We start from the raw sequence: 20,488 nt of genomic DNA on the forward strand, positions 1-20,488 counted from the left end.
CTGGAGTTGCTTACTGATCTGACTACATCCAGTATATCCTTATATTAAACAAAGAATTGCATAGATATTAGTAAAAAGCTTTAGATCCCCATTCAAATTTTTATGTTTTGTTATTTAGAAGCATAAACTTCTTTTTCTGTACTTTCTGTGGGTTGATAAAACAGCACCAAGGCATATCCGTCTAGCGGTGGTGTTGGTCGATGGCTAGTTGTCGACTTTGCAGTAAGGTTCATCGATCTCACAGACATAGTAATGTATGTCTTTGGTCGATCAGTGTTTGTAGCTGCATCTTTGTTGATAGATTTGTTATTGTGTGGCTAACCTAACAAAAACATTATAGAATTTGTTTACATCAGCTTATAGGTAAACAGTTTACCGTAGTTGGACTTAAATTAAACATAGCACAATGGCAGTTCCACCAGCAGCGTTGGTGAACCGAAATAAGAAACATTTTATGGGTGTACCTGCTCCTCTTGGATATGTTGCTGGTGTTGGACGAGGGTGAGTTATTTTCTTTTGATTTCTGCTTATGGAATTGATATGTAATCACGCGAAGCTAAATTGTTTGGAAGATTAACTGCCATCTTTAAATTCTGTTTGTAGCACTCTTCAGTATAGTGACTGAAACTGTATGTCGGTGGTGCTTTAATATATAGAAATCCGTTTTTATGATTTCAGTGCAACTGGCTTCACAACACGTTCAGATATCGGTCCTGCCCGTGATGCAAATGATGTTTCGTAAGTAATATCACAGATTCCATACGTTCACCTAAGTATATGAAACATAACATTGTCTACACGTCTTGAATTCTTGCTCATTGTACGTATATGGTTATAACAGTGCCTCTACTTCCATAAGGTTATGCCTATATGATTTATTTGATGTACCGGTTGAAGTACTTAAATATTCTACTCTTAGAAAGTAGCTAATACTCTCTTGAAACTATTGATAATATTGAATAATACCAAATATAAACTTATTGAAACGTTTGTGCTACCACACACGATTCATAACCCACCACCACATTTGCTTCAGCATTTCTATTTGAAGATGTATTTTGTCATCAGCTGGCTGGCATGTTTTCATATAGGGTAATCATTAGAGAGCGGGTCCATCATAAATTTTTTAGCAATTTTTATATTTCAAAGTTTTATACTTCAATGTTGAGTAACTCACTGCCTGTTGTTCAAATCACAGTGAATTAAGAGTATGATTGCTATTGCTAATCTTAGGAAAGCAGCGGTTGGCATTCTGAAGTTTTTGTCATATTTTGAAATAAGTGTCTTCACATCCAAGGTGAAAGACAGAGTGAAAATAATATGATCCTGGTAGGATTTGATCCCACATCCTCATGCTTTCCAACCACAAAGTGTGCCACTAGACTACCACGCCAGATTCAAATCAGATCCTACTTGCTGCATTCTCCATCAATGCTGCTGTCTTGAATTGTTCCAGCTGTTCTCTAGGTGGCAGTGACATCGTTTTCGCAACTCAACCTTCATTCATCATAATTCAGACAGTTTGTATGAAATATTTATGAAGAAAAATCTTCCTCATGAACTAGTGTATCTGTTGGTTAAAACAACATCAAAGCCCCTACAGCAGTTCCTGAGATTATCCTACATATACTAATGGATGCTAGCAGGCAACTTCATTGTTGTTGTTGTGGTCTTCAGCCCAGAGACTGGTTTGATGCAGCTCTCCATGCTACTCTATCCTGTGCAAGCTTCTTCATCTCCCACCGTCTGCAATCTAGATCCTTCTGGATCTGTTTAGTGTATTCATCTCTTGGTCTCTCTCTATGATTTTTACCCTCCACACTGCTCTCCAATACTAAATTGGTGATCCCTTGATGCCTCAGAATACGTCCTACCAACCGATCCCCTCTTCTAGTCAAATTGTGCCACAAATTTCTCCTCTCCCTAATTCTTTTCAATACCTCCTCATTAGTTATGTGATCTACCCATCTAATCTTCAGCATTCTTCTATAGCACCACATTTCGAAAGCTATTGTCTTCTTGTTTAAACTATTTATCGTCCACGTTTCACTTCCATACATGGCTACACTCCATACAAATACTTTCAGAAACGACTTCCTGACGCTTAAACCTATACTCGATGTTAACAAATTTCTCTTCTTCAGAAACGCTTTCCTTGCCATTGCCAGTCTACATTTTATGTCCTCTCTACTTCGACCATCATCAGTTGTTTTGCTCCCCAAATAGCAAAACTATTTTATTACTTTAACTGCCTCATTTCCTAATCTAATTCCCTCAGCATCACCCGGTGTAATTTGACTATATTCCATTATCCTCGTTTTGCTTTTGTTGTTGTTCATCTTATATCCTCGTTTCAAGACAATGTCCATTCCATTCAACTGCTCTTCGAGGTTCTTTGCTGTCTCTGACAGAATCACAATGTCTTCGGCGAACCTCAAAGTTTTTATTTCTTCTCCATAGATTTTAATTTCAACTCCGAATTTTTCTTACTGCTTGCTCAATATACAGGTTGAATAACATGGGGATAGGCTACAACCCTGTCTCACTTCCTTCCCAACCACTGCTTCCTTTTCATGCCCCTCGACTCGTATAACTGCCATCTGGTTTCTGTACAAATTGTAAATAGGATTTTGCTCCCTGTATTTTGTCATCCTGCATTTGACATCCACATTTTGGATGAAGGCCTTCTCTAAACTTTCCGTGATTTATGGTCTTCAGCTGTATACGTTCATGTTGATTTCAGTTTTTCTTTTTTTCTGATCTCATATACCCACCTTTCAGTTGGTGTTGTCACAGCCTTCTTTGATGTGATTGAATCCAGGGAAGAACTTCGTTGTCCATCTACTTCATCTGCCTGGCTACATGACCTGTCTGTCTCTGTTTCTGCATATAATATGCATTAAAATAATATTACGTCTACTACTCCTGCCTGCCCACTGATTTTTGTTTTTCTCTCTCTCTCCTAGTAATTCTCCAACTTGCATCTCTCCATTGCTTTCTGAGCAACTGTTGATTGCTTCATGGTTCTCAAATTAAAAGCCAATTTTCAGCTGTCATACTGTCATAAGTCTAAAGCAATGATACAAATGGATTGTTAACTTACCTTTTCACCAGTGTTGACAGTTTAGATTTGATAACTTGCCAAGTTACTTTTAATATTTAATTTGTTTGATTTCATTTACTATTTCCCTACTGATTTGATGGAAGCCATTAAGAATTACCTAGGCATAATCCAAACCCTGTTGTAGACACACAAAATGTCTCTGACAACAAACACACTGGTCCTTCTCAAGAACAGCATAAATTGGATATTGTGCTCCAGCATGAAGTCAGAGATGTCAAACTGTACAAAGCCACTGATTATTTTGTGATATTCTCATGCACATTGGGCATCACTCAAATAAATAACAGGAATATTGTTAACTACCATCTATCAAGTTCCACCATCTGCTGCCATAAGACTCTCAAAATGCACAGGCCGGGTTTTGCAATCTGGAAGTGCCACTTTGATTCACAATTAAGTACCTCACACATTGCCAAAATTGGAATACCAAGCTTTTTGAGTTCTCTTTTTGGATTTTGTCAAGTGTTTTAGCTTTTGAGCGATTAATTCTCCACAGAAATGTCACAGTTTGTATTGGCTGTAACAATATCTATCCCAGCTGATCAAAACTGTGTAAAGTTAATGAGACCTAGAAAATTTATTCTTGCTAAAAGCAGGCAGGATTAATACTTGATTGTTTCATCTTGAATTTCCCAGTTTTACCATATTACTCCAGACAAATGTCATAGTAGTGCCCATCAGTCTTTCTGTAATCTGAAAACAACGTCTTGCATAGACATTATTATTAGATTGTTGTTATTACTATTGCTGTTATTTTTATTGTTGTCTTTATTAAGTACCCTTTGTATTTTCTATTATTTATTTGATGTATAACATTATTTACTCTTTGTGTCAAATATGAAATAAAGTATTTCGAAACTGGCTTGTCATAAAGGCATGTTGTACCTTTCCTTTTCAGTTGTTATGTACCTCACATAGCTTTTTCCATTTGTTTCTGGCAAATTTCTTATAGTATTGACAACATATAAATCATACAAGCTGCTCATTGTACATGAAATTGAAGAAAGACACCCCTTTTTGCTTTTATCCAAAAATGAAGGCAGAGATACAGTTTAGAACGTACCTCAGTGGCATCCAATTCAGTCACAGTCTCCACTAAAAACATTTAGGTCTTATAATGTGCGAAACAGTTTGAAGTAGAATACATGGTAAAATATTGACATGGTACTGGTTTTATGGAATCACGTCTCAATTAAAATCGTGTTTTAGCAGAGACACTGTTTTCAGGAATTCGTATATTTTGCAGCTGACTGCTGTTCTCCAATAGAAGTTGATCAGTAGTAACACAGAGCAATTGCACATCCAGCTTATCTTGACATAGAAATAACCTTTGGAATTAGGTGGTGTACGTTAGTGTTCACTGTCATTTAACTTGCTCGTTACAAAATTAAGGGTTGTGCCATATAAGTGCGCTCATGAATCAATCAATGTAATTATTTTTGTAACACTTTTTGCTAATCATGCTCAAGTAAAATGTTTCTGGTGAAAAAGTGTCCCGCATGGACATTTTTTCCCATCTCAATTTCTTTAAAATGATTTCTTAAGATGGATTTTAACACAAAAAGCTTATGCTCGGGACAGTATTATGGCTGCATTGCTGCAAAAAGATTTTATGAAAATTGAGCCTTCCTTCACTCTGTATGAGTGTTGATAAGATGATTAAGTGTCAGATGGGAGGAGGGCACAAGAAAGTTTTTTTTTAATTAAAGAACTTTAGTGATGTGTGAAATTATCTCCTCTTTGTTGAGGGAGATGGAGATGCACTGAATAATGTGCCATATATTTTGCAGAGATGATCGGCATGCTCCACCAAGTAAAAGAAAAAAAGGTCATCAGAAAGAGGAAGAAGAAGATGATGATGAGGATTTAAATGATTCCAATTATGATGAGGTATGTAGTGGTCTGAATTTTGATTTTGTTCGTAGCAATGAATTGTGATACTTATCTTGTATTACTTTTTCAATAATGCACGAAGCTAATTCTGTTCAAAAAAAGCTTTTAGATTATTATTTAAAGAAGAATCTTTTCTTATCAGCTTTCACCAAATTATTCTACAGATGGTATTTATGTATAGACTTTAAAGCGTACCGTGTGTCTGTAAATGAAAAGTTGCTACCAAAATTATTACGCATATTCCTTAAGAATAGTCTTTTGTTTTGGGAGGATGAACTGATGTGCAGTTTAAAGTGGAATCAGCACTGCCTGGTGGAACGTGCGGGGAATAGGTGGCAGTCAGACAAGGCTGCTAGGTGCAGCATTGGAATGCTGTGCGGCAGGGAGGGGGGCAGAAACGGGTAATGGTAAATGAGAGCTTTGGAGAAGGGAAAGACACTGGTCGGTGCATTGGCAGAGGAGAACAGAGCACGTTGAGGGTGAAGGGGTGTGAATTGGGAGGAGGTGACAGGACAAAGGAGCCGGGAACTGTTGGGTGGAGGGTGTGAGGATAGTAGGTTACAGTAGGTGGAACCCTGATGATTATGGTAATCGAGAATGTGTTGTAAGGATAACTTCCATATGCATGTGCTCGTAAAATAGTGTGAACACCTCGAACTAATTTATGAGCATAGCATGATGTCATTGGAGCAACGATGTATATGACATAATCTGTTACCAAAAAATCATCTGTAACATACTTGAAAATGGTCTAAGGCCGAAATTGTACAAACATACAGGAAATAAAGGAAATGGCAGCTGACAGCTTTGTATATATTGTTATGATCACCAGCTAGCTGTCCACCACGATGAATGGCTCCTGTCAAACTTTAGCCCAGGGCAAAGTGGATCACCATGTGGCACAACATGCATCTGAACATAGTATGCTTCATATCAGTGGTTGCTTTGAAATCTTGGCCATTTGGATCCTCTGTGCCACCACCAGCTTTCCTGAACTGTGCAGATGAAAACTCTTCTTACAACATATTCTCCCATAATCATCAATGCCTCAGTGTATTGTAAATGACTATCCCCACATTCCCATGCAACACCTTTCACGCCCATTGTCCTAATACCTCTTCCCAATTCACACCTCTTCACCCTCATTGTGCTCCACTCTCTACCAATGCACCCATCAGCGTTATCCCTCAAAGCATCCTGATGCTGCACCTGGCAGCCTCGTCCAGCTACCATCTAGTAACTGCTTGCTCCACCAGACAGTGCTGACTCCTCTTCCCGCCACCCTTACCCTGCTTCCCTCCCTCTTGTCTGCCCAACTCCGTATTGCTCCTTGCATTTGACATGACACCATTGCATTCTGATGAGAGCAACTGAAGATAGCGGTCATGTGTGCATAAGGTGTGCTTGCTGTGTGTGTGTGTGTGTGTGTGTGTGTGTGTGTTTTTTCTTCTCTGAAGGTGTGTGTTTTCTTTTCTGAAGAAGGTTTTGGCCGAAAGCTCAATGTGTAACGGTCTTTCCATTGTGCTTGTCTGCCTTGTCATTGTGTCAAGTTTACAGTGAGTACTAGTCTATCCTTTTTGTAATTCCAACCTGGACTTTCGATTGTTTATTTTACCAGTAAACTTGTTTTTAAATTGTGGCCCAAAAACTTGTCACAAGATTTTTTAAAAAAAAAAAAAAAAAAAAAAAAAGTACAGCTCTTCTAGAATGTACTAATGCATGCACTGTCAACATACATCAAACAGCTTATGAATTTGAACATGTTGATGTGACATTCAACTTGGAGTGTGGCAACTCTGCTCCAAACTTTCATGATTTCCTGCCAAATACCAATCCTTAAAGTACTATTGAATAGAGTTTAAGATGGTGAATGGTGACTCAATGGTGCATAGATTTATATAGAGTTTTCCACAGAGATGTATTCTACCTCAGCAACCCTAAAATCGTGCTCTACATTGAACACAGATGTACAGGGGCACTGACTTGCCCTTATTGCATGATGGACGGTTTAAACTGCCTTCCTTGTCTCATAGTTCTCTAAGACCAACCTTTGAGTCACATACTGAACTTAAGGAATAGCTCTTGTTGAAGAATTGTGTTTGGTATTTAATAACTTGGCATTCAATATGATTTTATTTACTGCCCTGTGTTAGTAGCTCTTATGACACTGCAGTCAAAAGAGTCACGTACTCACAGTGATTTGATTTAATATTTGTTTTACAGTGTTTTGTTTTTATACTGTGTTACAGTTTTCAGGTTATGGTGGGTCCTTATTTAGTAAAGATCCATATGACAAAGATGATGAGGAAGCTGATGCTATTTATGAAGCAATTGACAAGAGAATGGATGAGAAAAGGAAAGAATACCGAGAAAAAAGACTGAAAGGTCTGTACACAAAATTCTTATTTGTTACTTCTGGGATACCTCGCTATTCAGTGAGATGTAGATTGTCATATTGAAAACAACATCCTACTAATGACGTTTTATTATAAGTAGTTATTAGTGTTTGTTTTTTCACACTTGTTTTGTTTTACTGTTTGCTACATGCTGCATTCTAATAAATGTAAAACTTTAACCCCAAAAGTAACTGGTCTCTTCTGAAATGAATTTTGCACTTTGTAAGTATTGCATAATATATATGAAATTAAATCAGCATTACCCTTTCACTTGATCTGAGTGTAATAGTTATGATGGTTAACATGAGAGATAAAATTGGAAGAAATCAGTTCATTAAATACAATTACAGTTGTTTTTATTATTTATTTCAACAATGTATTAACTTCAAATCTCTGATACACAGAGGAACTGGAGCGCTATCGACAGGAGAGGCCAAAAATTCAGCAGCAATTCAGTGATTTAAAAAGAGGTTTAGTAAATGTGACTGAGGATGAATGGCGTAATGTTCCTGAAGTAGGAGACGCTCGAAACAGGAAGATGAGAAACCCTCGCTCTGAAAAGTAAGATTTTTTCCTTAATTTAGTTAGTTTAAACAACAACTGCTGTTTTGTAGTTGTGGAATTTGTATGCATACTAATGTAATATAATTATTACACCAGTTTTGAAAATACCTTGTTTTCTTTATCAGTGGAATTGAACACTTATAATTTAGTTCTCCAATTGACAGATCTGTTATCACAGAACAGTGGCTCCAGCAATGAGAACTGTATTTGATTGCTATGCAGATAGCATATAAGAAGTTATGATGTTTCTTTTGCTGTAGATTTACTCCTCTTCCCGACTCTGTACTTGCACGAAATTTGGGAGGTGAAACAACTACGTCACTGGATCCGAGTAGTGGTATTGCTAGTGCCTTCCCAGGCACAACTACACCCGGATTTTCCACACCAGGTACGTTCAAGAATTCCATGTAAAAGACATCGATGTATTGCATTAAGTATTTATGAATGGTAGTAATCGAAGAGACACTGACAGCTGTGAATTACCTACATCCCTTTGTGTTTGATGTCTTCCCTGACGGTGATGTCATTGTACAGTGATTTGTGAGTGGACATTGGTTTGCAGTAATTGTAATCCCTCCAGGTCTGTGCCTTATGAGATGTTTCATTATCTCTGGCCAAACAGGAAAGCCACATGTTACCACAAAGCAAACCAGATAGCTGTTATTTGGTGTGCCAGGTAACTAACTACTATAACTCCAGGTTAGAGAGGTTTTCATGGGCAGTTACAATTTGCTGTCTAAGGGTCAGCCTGAAAACATTAAATAATAACAGGATTCTCCTGAATTGTCTCATATGTAAGAAATAGCAGATAAAAGTAGTGGGATAGCATCACGTAACCTAGCGAGTTGTTGAAAGTTTCAGAAATGTTTAATTATTAGAAATTCTTGAGTAACCTCCTTTGTTGTGCCCTACATTATATTCTACAACTCTCTGCCCTGCATTTGACTGTTTTAATGCATTGTTTTTTCACAAACCCAAGGTGGATATCAGTGTAGCTCAGTGACTTTAATGTTCGTATTTGGTGTTTAGGAAAATTGAAAATTGTTGAAAGAAGTAGTGTCTCGAGACAGTATAAGGATCCTTTGGGAAGAGGAAGAACGTGTCGTACAAGCCATGGGTAACAAAAATTGTCCTAAACATGATGAATGAAAGGAGAAAATGTGAGATAGCAGTACACCAAGCTGGATATCGGCAGATCAATAGAGAGATTAAGGAAGCACAAAAAATGGTTTCAAGTAAACGTACGAAAAGTAAAATTCTCTCGAGGAAACTATATGATTGTAAGCAGAATTGCTGGCTATACTCACCTTAAAGTGAATTGTTAATACTGCTGATAAGACACATATAAAAGTGCACAGACTATTGTGACTTTCAGAACTACTAGTTCCTTCTTCACAGAGGAGAGAGGGGTGGATTGGGCGAGATTAAAAAGGAAGGACAGGTCATTGAGACTACAGGATCAAAGGGAAATACCTGCTGTGAGGATGAGGAGAGACAAAGCATCATGGGGTCTGAGTGACCTAATCTTGTCTTCCAGTTTTCCTCAATCCAACCCTTCCTCCTCCCCAAGAAAGAAACTGTTAGTTCAAAATCCGAGAATAGTGTGTATACTTTTAAATATGAGTATGTCAATCAGCAGTATTGCCAGTTCTCCTGAATGCTGGCCAGTAGTTCTATCTCAAAATAAATTTAAACTGATTGTTGAAAACTTAGTAATACAGAAGGAGCCTACTGAGCAATGCGTAGAGAGTAGAAGAGGTGTATAGAGGAACTGTGTTATGGGAAAAGTTTGGATGAAAATCTCCTGGAAAATGTTAATGTAGTTTGTGAAGATGAGCTTGACACTTTTGTATTGAAGGAAGAATTTCACACAGAATTAAAGGGACTGAAAGATCATAAAGGTCCGAGTACCGGTACCATCCCTGCCATCACAGGGAATTACTGAAATCACTCATTGTTATTGTTGTCGTTGCCTTTGTTTTCAGTCTGAAGGCTGGTTTGATGCAGTTCTCTAAGCTAGCCTGTCCTGCACAAGCCCCTTTAACTTTGCACAAATACTGCAATCTACATACATTTGAAGCTGCTTACTGTATTAATCTCTTGATCCCCCACCCCACAATTTGTATTTGCCACACATCCTTCTATTACCAGATTTCAACTGATTCTTTCGTATTTCATGCCATAGCAAGGCAATGACAAGAGAAAATAGTGTGTCACGCTGTGTGGAAATCACAGAATGTAGTGCGAGCACAAGAGAAAGTAGACACCATGACGCATGGAGATTTGGGCTGCTCCTGGAAGTATGCTTGGATGGCCAAAGGTGTTAAGGTACCCCTCACGATAAACGGGTAATCTAGGCTTGAGTCCCAGTCCGTCACAAGTTTTAATTTGTTCTGAAATATTCAAAAGCTGATGTGAAACCATAATTTCAATTTGAGAATTCATTCTAAATTAAATGCTGCCATTAATTGTAAGTGCAATGTCTCAAGACACTGACACTGCACAGCATATTCTTAAGGAGCTACATTCAGAGAGTCTGCACATATTGGACAGAAACTTGGAAGCTGAGGAAGAAGGAAAAGGAAGACAGTAAACTTTTGAGATGAGGTGTTAGAGGAGAGTGTTGAAGGTACCATCAACTCAAATGAAGAAATGCTAATAAGAGCAGGAGAGACAAAAAGCCTACTCAAAACAGTCACTGTTAGGAGGAACGTCGTGATTAGCCACATACTGACAAAGTTTCAGTAAATCAAGTGCAGAGAAGAGCAGGAGGGGCAAGGAGCATACTGAAAATAATCACTGTTAGGATGATCAATATGGGAAGTCTCATACTCTGCCATTCATTTCAGTTCTATACTCTGATTGAGGAAATGGTAGAGGGAAGAGGACAGAAAAGATGACTGAGAAGGAGTTGATGGATAAAGTTAACAGTGGCAGTAGATAGGAGAGCATTGAGAGACTAGCATCAAAAAGGGAGGAAGGAACTGCTGGGTTGAAGAGAAAAATAAAATTAGGAGATTCTTCTGCTTCTGTGGTTATGGTAACTAGTTGTGCAAACAAAAGCAAAGACTAAATATGTTCTCTTGAAAATAGAAGTTTATAGATGCACCCAACTGTTGTTTCAGAAACAGTGGTTCAACAGGGTGCCCAGTGCTTCTTTCATTATGTGAATTGTACTGTTAAGACTGTGTTGGAGACTATCTCTAATACCTTACATGAACACCTGTATTTGGATGAACTGTAGGTAATCAGTATGGGATTGTTTAAAACAGAAATGTACTGATGACCTCAGCAGTTTGGTCCCATTAGACCTTACCACTACCTAAAACAGAAATAGAAGACCATGTTAGCAGTTCTATGTACAGATGTTGTAGTGTTTTAATTCTGGCAGTAAATATTCAACATTATCGTTGGTTGCTGTCCATGGTCCATATGAATGTGATCCAGAGACATCAGCAGTTATGGAACTGGACCCTCTCCAATATTGTAACAGTAGAGGAAAAGTGGCTGAAAGAAAAAGATACATTGTCTTTGCTCTGTATGGTTATAGAACTACTATCACAATTGAATAAAGTAGGTCAGTAGTCACAAGTTGGTATGAATGTGCCTGCTCAAAGGACAGTCCAAATACTGATATTTCTCAAAGCCATCCACTTATAACACTTAACTAGACCCATGTGATTTGTTTCATATCACAAACATTAAAGTAACTCTTGTGGATATTATTTTAAGCTCTTGAAAAGTGTCTGTCCACCTTTTAAACAGCAGTAAACAGTTTTTTCCAAATTTACCTGCTATGAAAACTCTTCTAAGTGGTTTGACAAGACATAACAGGTAATCCAACTTGAAGGAGGTACATTTGAGAAGATATGAAAATGAGTTTTTGGAACAGTAGAAATTTTATTCCTTTCAAAAATTTTCTGAGTGAACATGACATTGCGGAATTTAAGGAAAAACTGATGGAGTAATTGGATGTTTCTGTATGCCCAGTTTGGTAAATTCTGACATGTTTACATGCTTTACTGCACACCTGTACATTACACATGCATAAAGAGTACTGCAAATATTGCCCCTGCACCAAATTCATACTCTTGAGGAGAAAAAACCCTGTTTCACAAAGCGCCCAGCATCCAGCGCACATTGGTCTATCGATTACTCATATGATTTTGAAACGCATCCCTGTTGGTTTTTGAACACACTCTGTAAGTTGATTTCTGAATGAATTATAAGTTAATTTTTGAATATGTGCATAGTGTACATGATGTCTCTGTTAGGGGAATCCTCCTCGCATCTAAAAATAAACTTTCCTGCAAGCAAAAGGGGACCGGGCTATACGAGCTGAGCTGAGTAAAGCTGAATGAGTGAACGTCAATTGCTGTCTGATTATGTGGTTGATTGGTTCTACGAGTGATCAGCGTTGTTATAATTACTAGCAAAATCCATGGACTCAGACTACCAGAGTGGAAGTAAACGACTAAGAGGAATAACAGCTAAGAAAGCTTACATATTATCTTCTCATTGTATCCAAGAAAATGAAATTTTGAGAAAATTTTTTCCCAGATCACTACACTAGTAAGGCCCAGTTGTACAGTTCCCGTCTAGCAGCCGCTTAAGTTCTATTCTGGAAGTAGTGTGGAAAATGGTTTTTACGAACATAACAACGCCTAACCAGAGAATAATCAGGGATAACTAAACCGGTGATTCTGGCAGGGTTAGTGAAGTTAACTGGTGAATAAGTTTTGACAAAGGCAGGAGTAGTTCCAGAATTAGTCATGAAAGGATTGTTTGTTAGAAAGAGGAAGGAGAAGGAACGGGGACATCACATGAATTATGGAAGAATATGATGATTCCAAATTTATATAAAAATCTCATACTACTACTTTTCGATCTCAAGCTAGAGAAACTGGAGTGTATGAATGAAATGTGAAACTATTTTCTAACATACAGCTTCTTGCTTGTAGTAGGCCTAATGGGCATTTTATGTTGGTCTTTGTGAATTATATTCTGTCATGTTATAAAACTGGCCATTTGTGCCAAAACAGTCTTGTTTATTTGGTGTGTGTTACAATTGCTGCAATGATAGAAAGGGCTATTTTGTTTTATCTAGCAGATGGTGACAAAATAGACTTAATCAGATCGAGAAACCACACCAGTCTTGGGTACTATTTGTATTAACATCTTACGCAGTATTAGACAACGATATTTGAATTTTTCATGTAGCAAAACATTTAACAATCTTTGATGAGGTAATAGATTCTTTCGCAGAAAGGGAAGCATGCTCTGTAAAGCTGTAGCAAGATTAGAGAGAAAACAAAGATAGGAGCTAAAGATTGAAGAAATATGTATTGTCTTGCTTGTTTCTTGTCTTTACTGGTTTTATGTACCCTATATTTAATTTTATATCACCCAAAACAGAAAGTTATTAGCTAACAGGCAATAAAGAGTGCAAATTTTCTGAAGAGTTCTTATTCTCCCAGTCACAAAGAGACCCACCCAGTATTAATTGTGGATTTTTTTAGTGGGGGGTAGGATGTCAAACTGGGCGACTGGGAACAGGAGAGGCACCACAGGACATTTTAGTTTCCACTGTCCTGAATATAGTTTGATGGCAACCAGTGCAAAATATATATGTTTCAATTGCAAGGAGCGAAATACAGTGACGTGTGATAGAAGAATGCTGTGTGAAGCCCAAATAACATGTCTTACATTTCCTCAAACATACATGTTTTATGTATCAGACTCTTCAGAAAGATGTGCACTACAAAATGAACATATTATTGAAAATACGATTTTTTAAAAATTTTTACTTCATATTTCCAACGCTCGGTGGAGGAGGAGGGGGGGGGGGGGCCGCCGCATACTTATATTGCCCCGGTTCTGAAATATCGTAGATCCAGGGCTGACGTGCAGAGCAGTCTGAGTTATAGTGGGGAAGTGTGTAGTCTCCACGTGGCCCGTGTTTACATTTAGTGATTTTGCTGTTTCCTCTTCATTTACTGCTCTCACGTCAAATGAAAAAAAAAAAAAAAAAAAAAAAAAAATGGATTTCTGTGGCCGGGAGCTATCAAGTGAAGTAAAATACATACACATGATTATGGAAGGCTAATATATGTTATTAGTTTCAGATTTTATTTTATTTTCACTTTTCTGACAATCATTCATTTATCGCCTTGTAGAACAATGAAGTTATTTTTGTCGGTTTGCTAAAGAAATTTGGTTTTTATTAATCTTTTACAATGAGGCAGTCAATGTATTTGAAACAAAGTGTTTAGTTCCACACTATTGGCTAATTGCAACTGCTCACTGCATTTCAAGTGCACGTTTTCATACAGTACTGGTACTCCAAGAAAATTTACATCCCAAAACCCACACTGAAAAGCTTAATATCAGGTCGTGGCCTGCTTCATTGGAAATCTGGACATACGAATGTGCTATTTAAGTATGCACTTTAAATGTGCCACTTGAGTATGGCTCACGAAATTCCGATTCTCTTGGAGTATCCTCTGATGGAGTTTTTCTTTTATGACATAATATAAGATCTTTTAATGTTTTACACAAATGATCATACGGGCTTCCTGCGTCATAGCAGCTGCCAATGTGGTGGCGCTTGTTATCTGACACTCTCTGACAACTACTGAAACGAACCTATTTCTAACAGGTCATGGGAAAATATTGTGAATGGCAGTTTGAAAAGCGTTTCTATCAATGTAAATTTCCTTTTACGCAAGTTGAACTACGTGCAAGAATGTACAATGAATTTCTGAAATCACAGAGCATTTGATGATGAGCCATTTAGAAGTACTTCATGCCCAGAAGATCAGACATTCATGTTGTTATTATGACCAAATTGATGTAGTGCTACGGGAAGCTCTCTCTCCTCTGTGGTAGCTAATTTATTTGTGGAAAATTTTGAGGACAAGTCACTGGACTCGGCTAAAAATTTTACTGGCGCATTTGTGTGATATATCTTAAAGTGTGACATGCACAAAAAAGATCAACATTATATGTGATAGCTTAGCTTCTCTTGCAGCTTATTAACCTTAGAGACCAATATTATATGTGAAAGCTTTTCTTTTCTTACAGCAACACTATGTATATTAATTTAAAACATTAAGTTTTCCTGTTTGTGTGTCCGCACTACTTAACATTGATGTTGCTATTAGCTGACTACATCACGTGTCCTGTGGTCTCAATAACCGCTGTCATTGTCTGGCGGGATCACGTGACATGAGCTATTACTGGCTTACAAAAGCACGTCGCAATCTCGATTTCAATGGTTCGGAAAGTATCATGCGGTGTTTGGTGGAATTCGAATTTATACTTTCGTAATACGAAAATATGCAGCGTACATGTTGCTGCACATCTAAAATCTTTCCAAAAGGGGTTTTCTGCCCTGAGTTTCATCTTCTAAAGTGCCGGGAAATTCTACGCCCGTGTATAAAAACATAACCATTCAGAGGATTGATAAGATTTACAGTTCTGAGGGAAAATATACTGTCATTTAATAACACGGAAAAAGTGTATTTTAATCTGGAAGAGAGTGTATTTTTAACCGGGAAAAATCCGGGAATTTTTTTTCCTTGTATGCGTATACACTCTGAAAAAATTAAAAATTAAAAAAATACCATATTTGTGGCTGGTTGCCTTAAAGATTTAATCATTACCATTGTGCTATAGCCAAGCCCATTAAATATTGTTTCTTCTCATCAAGATAACATAAATATTCTCATGTACCCCTCCTCTTGACACTTTCAGTGATAGTACATGAGTGATAGTGGCATAGGGCTACTAAAACATCATTTTCCCATGAATCTTTTCAGGTAAAAAATTTTGGTATTAGATTACACATTCAGAGGTGACGTGGGGCCAGGTATGGAGACATAGGGCCAGATATGGACGTGAGGTGGATTTGAGGTTACCCTGTTAAGGTGTTAAAAAAATGTCAATCCCACTACGGGTGATACCTGCAGCCTTACATGGTAGCTGGTCCGTTGATTTAAATTACATTTGAATTGATCCCACGTAGCCTATGAGACTTGATTGCATGTTTGTGTTCAGATTCATTAGATTAATAATTTTGCTGATGAGAGGAAGCGCATTGGACCAAATGTTTCATTCATCACATCCAAAGCTGTGGGAGACTATCACTATAAAAATTAAAATAAATGGTAACATATGAAGCTGTTATTACTGTAGAATTGAAAATGTTGATAGAAATTTCTGTAGACTTGTAGTCATTCCTAGGTTGAAAATTTCTGAAAAAGAGAGTATGTCGTGTTGAAGTTGGTAGGTACATATAACTATTATAGCTATGTCCTGTTATCAGGACTCAGTTAACAAAGTGTTTTTTATTTGTAGTTTGCTTGAACTTAGCATTTGGCTTGAGATTTGCTAAAGGTATGTTCATGTGAATTAGTAAAACATAGACTGAACATGTTATTGTATGGGACACAGAGTAGTTGCTGTTGTTTGACTGAATCACAATTTGAACGGTAAAAAAGACATGAGGGTCAAATTAAACAATGGCCAATTTTTAATAAAAAATCAATTACTTGTGGGCAATGTGTTTTGTCTTTAACAAGCATCACAAAAGTTCTGCAAACTAATAAAAAGATTTGAAGGAAACCCTATCAACTTGTGTTGTTTAATTGACAAAACCCATCAAATGATTTACCTACAGCATAAGGAAGTTCCATTTTTACAAGTTATCTTTCAGAAATATTTTTGGAAGGTGATGCCAATTGTGGGGACAAGCCACTCATCACACAACTTTTATGAAAACTTATATTTTTAATTTGTTTGTGGATACTTTTATTTTAATGAATATGTGTAAAATGTATGTAATTGTTCTTTTGTCTAGGAAAAGTCATCAGTATTTTGTACAGTGTTTTAGGTTTTTTCTGTTTGTGCTTTAAGGAATGTTAACACCTACTGGAGATTTGGACTTGTGCAAAATTGGACAAGCTCGCAACACATTGATGAATGTGAAGTTGAGCCAAGTATCTGACTCTGTAGAGGGCCAGACAGTAGTTGATCCTAAAGGATACCTGACAGATCTTCAGAGCATGATACCGTCATATGGTGGAGACATAAAGTGAGTTTTGATTGGGTATATGTACTATTGTTGCTAACAAAAATTTAACTGTGATCTTTTATTTAGTGGATTTGCTTTACACAGGATAATAGTAGATTTCTGCCTATTTTTATTTCTGCCATTGATTGGAACCAGAATACTATTTTTTCACTCTTGAGTCATTTTATTTTCAGTGACATAAAGAAGGCACGACTTCTCTTAAAGTCTGTGCGAGAGACAAATCCAAACCACCCACCTGCTTGGATAGCGTCAGCCAGACTGGAGGAGGTTACTGGCAAAGTACAAGCTGCAAGGAACCTTATTATGAAAGGTTGTGAGGTAATGGCTTTGAAATCTTTCATACTCTGGATTTATTGTTTTCCTTAATGTCACCCTTCTGAAATTTGAAACCATTATTTGATAATTTTTGAGGCTGTTATTTTTCAGTTGAAAAAACTTTAGCATGCAAAAAGGACAGAAAACACACAGGATTTCATTCAGACAGTCTTGGAAGTGGGTGTAAATGAAAAGTTGAAGTAGATATAGTCTTGGCAGGTTGGCAGAGTTTTGATAGAAGTAGGGACTTTGATATGGAATACACATAAAAGCTTTATACATGCAAACAATCATGTTGCCGTCATCACTTGCACTGATGAACTTATCACACACCTGAAGGTGGCAACATTGTTATTTGCCAAAATGTTGTGGCTATTGGACCAGAGATCCACCCACCATGAATTAATTTCTCATAATCCACACTGGGTAAAATTGAAGATTAACAGAAAACCTAAATAATTTTAACTTGTTTGTCATCAATAGGTTAACAGAAGAAGAACATGAAAGACATGGTACACAGGAAAAAAAATAATAAATATGTTGTAGCAGTATGGAAAAAAAGGGGCAAAATGTGCATTACAGAGTATCAGGTTTGAAGGCCTGAAGATTAATGAAACACAGCTGAAGTGAAGGTAGTTCATAAATCGGATAAAAGAGAACAATCTCACCAGTTAAATCTAAGTGAAAATGATTATGAACTGATGAGTTATGGATTTACAAGTTCCATTGATCGCATTCGCAGTACTTTGTTATGATTTTTACCGTCTCAGTTGGTTTATAAAATATGAGTAGGAAGTCTCTCAGTGTGTATGCTGACTAAAAAATTGATTCAGATCTGGTATGGTACTGAAAACATTGCAAGGTAGAAATAATGATGTGAACTGTGGTGCATCCCTTGTGGAGTATTGGTTAGCATCATTGGCTGGAGTGTTGCAGGTCCCAACCACCAACATATATTTGTTATTTAGTATTTATACTTCTTGGAAGGTTCTCAGGACTTCTAATGTTTGTTATGCCATGACATGGAGATGCTGGGTACCTCAAAACAGTATATAACCTTGGCTCCAATTAAGCAATTTAAAAGCCATCACCTACATGAACAGGAACCAGAATACAAACAGTGCATCATCCCAAAGATATGAATATACAGGAGACCAATGGATTCCGAGTTAGCAGTAACTTAGCTACATTTCAAGCATCCATCAATGTTTTTTGGAGAGCTGATCAAGACCCAACAAAATGACTGAAAGAATTCAACCGAGTTGCCAAATACAACAGATGGTATGACACGATGTGTTTGGCAAATGTATACTTTTACTTGAATGGCACAGCCCAGCATTAATTCAGGAACAGAAATGAGAAAATCAATAGCTGGGACAAATTCCAGGCTGAACTGAAGAAAATGTTTGGTGGTGATCTACAGCAAACACACTTAGTAGAAGAACAATTGAAGGAACGAGCCCAGTATCAGGGTGAAATGAGACAGTCATACTCACGTACAGAATGTTTTGGCCGTATGAAACATTGTGAATCTGAACATTACATAAACTGAAAAAAATCTCACATTTGATGAAGCGCAGCAGACATGCACGAAGCTCTTCTGTGAGGAATGTCACAACAATAGAAGGCTTCATGAAGTGATTTCAGCATGTCAGGGAAATGTTGCAAAAAAAAAAAGAGTTATATAAAAAAGGTATGATTGACTCCTGAATGTGGCCCCTATGTCAGTCGTTGAAGATCACTATGACCTTGCCTCTCCTGTACATAAGGTAGCAAGAGACGGGGTACAGCAGTTTATGGAAGTTGGAAATATCAGATTGAGTACACGAGAGACAACGGCCATGACTGTTGCCCCTACACATCAGGGGGTAATAGAGTATGTTGAAGAGGAGGTTTATCAATCTGCAGATCTAATCTCAGCCACCAGTAGAATGCCCCATGAACAATGGACTCAAACGTATGTGGCAGCTGTCAAAAGACAACCCAGTATCTGACCAGTGCAGGTACAATCAACTCCTTTGCCAACTATAAAACATCACAGAAGAACAGACATTTGGAGGACAGAGGACAATACAGGGATCTGTTTCCACTGTGGATGTCCAAGATGCTACTGCAGAGAAAGACAATGAGTGGTGACAACTATTACACCCCATGACATCAATCATTACAACAGTATGGTTAGCGGCAGTCAGCTGCAGACGATTACAGTTGACCTGCGGCATGAACCCTGTTACTGTACCCTGGATAAGATCACTTCTCATCATGCCATAGCTCCTCCCCATCATTGTATAGAGATACCAGCTGCTCACCTAGCCACCAAATTCAGGAAAACTAAATCAGGTGACCATCTTTGAAGATGAGGCTGCCGTAGATGAAAATTGACCATTGACGAAAGGTCAGGAAATCTCATCACTGGCCATCCTCTCTGGGTGCTAGTTGACTTATAGGCTTCTTTTCCTGTAATGTCGAATGTTTGTTGTCACCAGCTAAAGATGACTATGTTCCATGATATGAAAGCAATTATGCCAAAGGCTGAAAATGGGAAATTGTCCAGTCAACAGGGACATGCATTGTAATCATAACTATCAGTGACAGAACACAGCTTTTTGAATTTATTGTTTTATCAATATGTAGTCTCGATGTTATTCTCAGATGGGGCTTCTTGCTGGCGTCACTAGCAGTCATAGATTGTGTAAGGTCAGCGCTTCAGATTGATGAAGTTATTCAAACAAGTACACACAACAGAGATTGGACTGGGCAATTGTTTGCTGGTGCAGATGTTGTTACCTCACCATCATTAGTGGTGCTTAGTAAAAACCGTGAAGCTTTTGCTGGTTAAAAAAAGCTACTCAGGCTTACAAAAGAAATCTACCTACCAGCAATGATCATAAACATTGCAGGAGATCATGAAGAACTTCAGATAACTGATTGTCGTGAGCAGCCATAGCTCATCCCTAAAGGTGTGCATGCCATTGGAGAAGAACTGCACTCACTACTGCTGCAGGAAGGAAGCTGCTGTTGAGCTGCCAGTAGGTTCTGGGTTTCTTGAGAAACAATGTCAGTGAGTGTTAGCCATTCTGCCCCACTTTTGCCAATGTTGGC

The 20,488-nt window shown here is 37.7% G+C and overlaps 1 protein-coding gene across 1 annotated transcript in view; it reads left to right on the forward strand.

Annotated features, from left to right (window-relative positions):
• The first annotated feature begins 281 nt into the window (after positions 1-281).
• LOC124612471 (pre-mRNA-processing factor 6) overlaps positions 282-20,488 on the forward strand; it is a 75,125-nt gene continuing 54,918 nt past the window's right edge. Inside the window, exons 1-8 of the mRNA XM_047140700.1 lie at positions 282-501; positions 679-738; positions 4,915-5,014; positions 7,267-7,402; positions 7,818-7,974; positions 8,238-8,365; positions 16,894-17,071; positions 17,245-17,389. Coding sequence (XP_046996656.1) covers positions 407-501; positions 679-738; positions 4,915-5,014; positions 7,267-7,402; positions 7,818-7,974; positions 8,238-8,365; positions 16,894-17,071; positions 17,245-17,389 — 999 coding nt within the window. The 5' untranslated portion in view covers positions 282-406. The remainder of the gene's footprint in view (positions 502-678; positions 739-4,914; positions 5,015-7,266; positions 7,403-7,817; positions 7,975-8,237; positions 8,366-16,893; positions 17,072-17,244; positions 17,390-20,488) is intronic.

Source organism: Schistocerca americana, chromosome 4 (assembly GCF_021461395.2).
Source record: "Schistocerca americana isolate TAMUIC-IGC-003095 chromosome 4, iqSchAmer2.1, whole genome shotgun sequence".
In the NCBI taxonomy this organism is placed as follows: domain Eukaryota; kingdom Metazoa; phylum Arthropoda; class Insecta; order Orthoptera; family Acrididae; genus Schistocerca; species Schistocerca americana.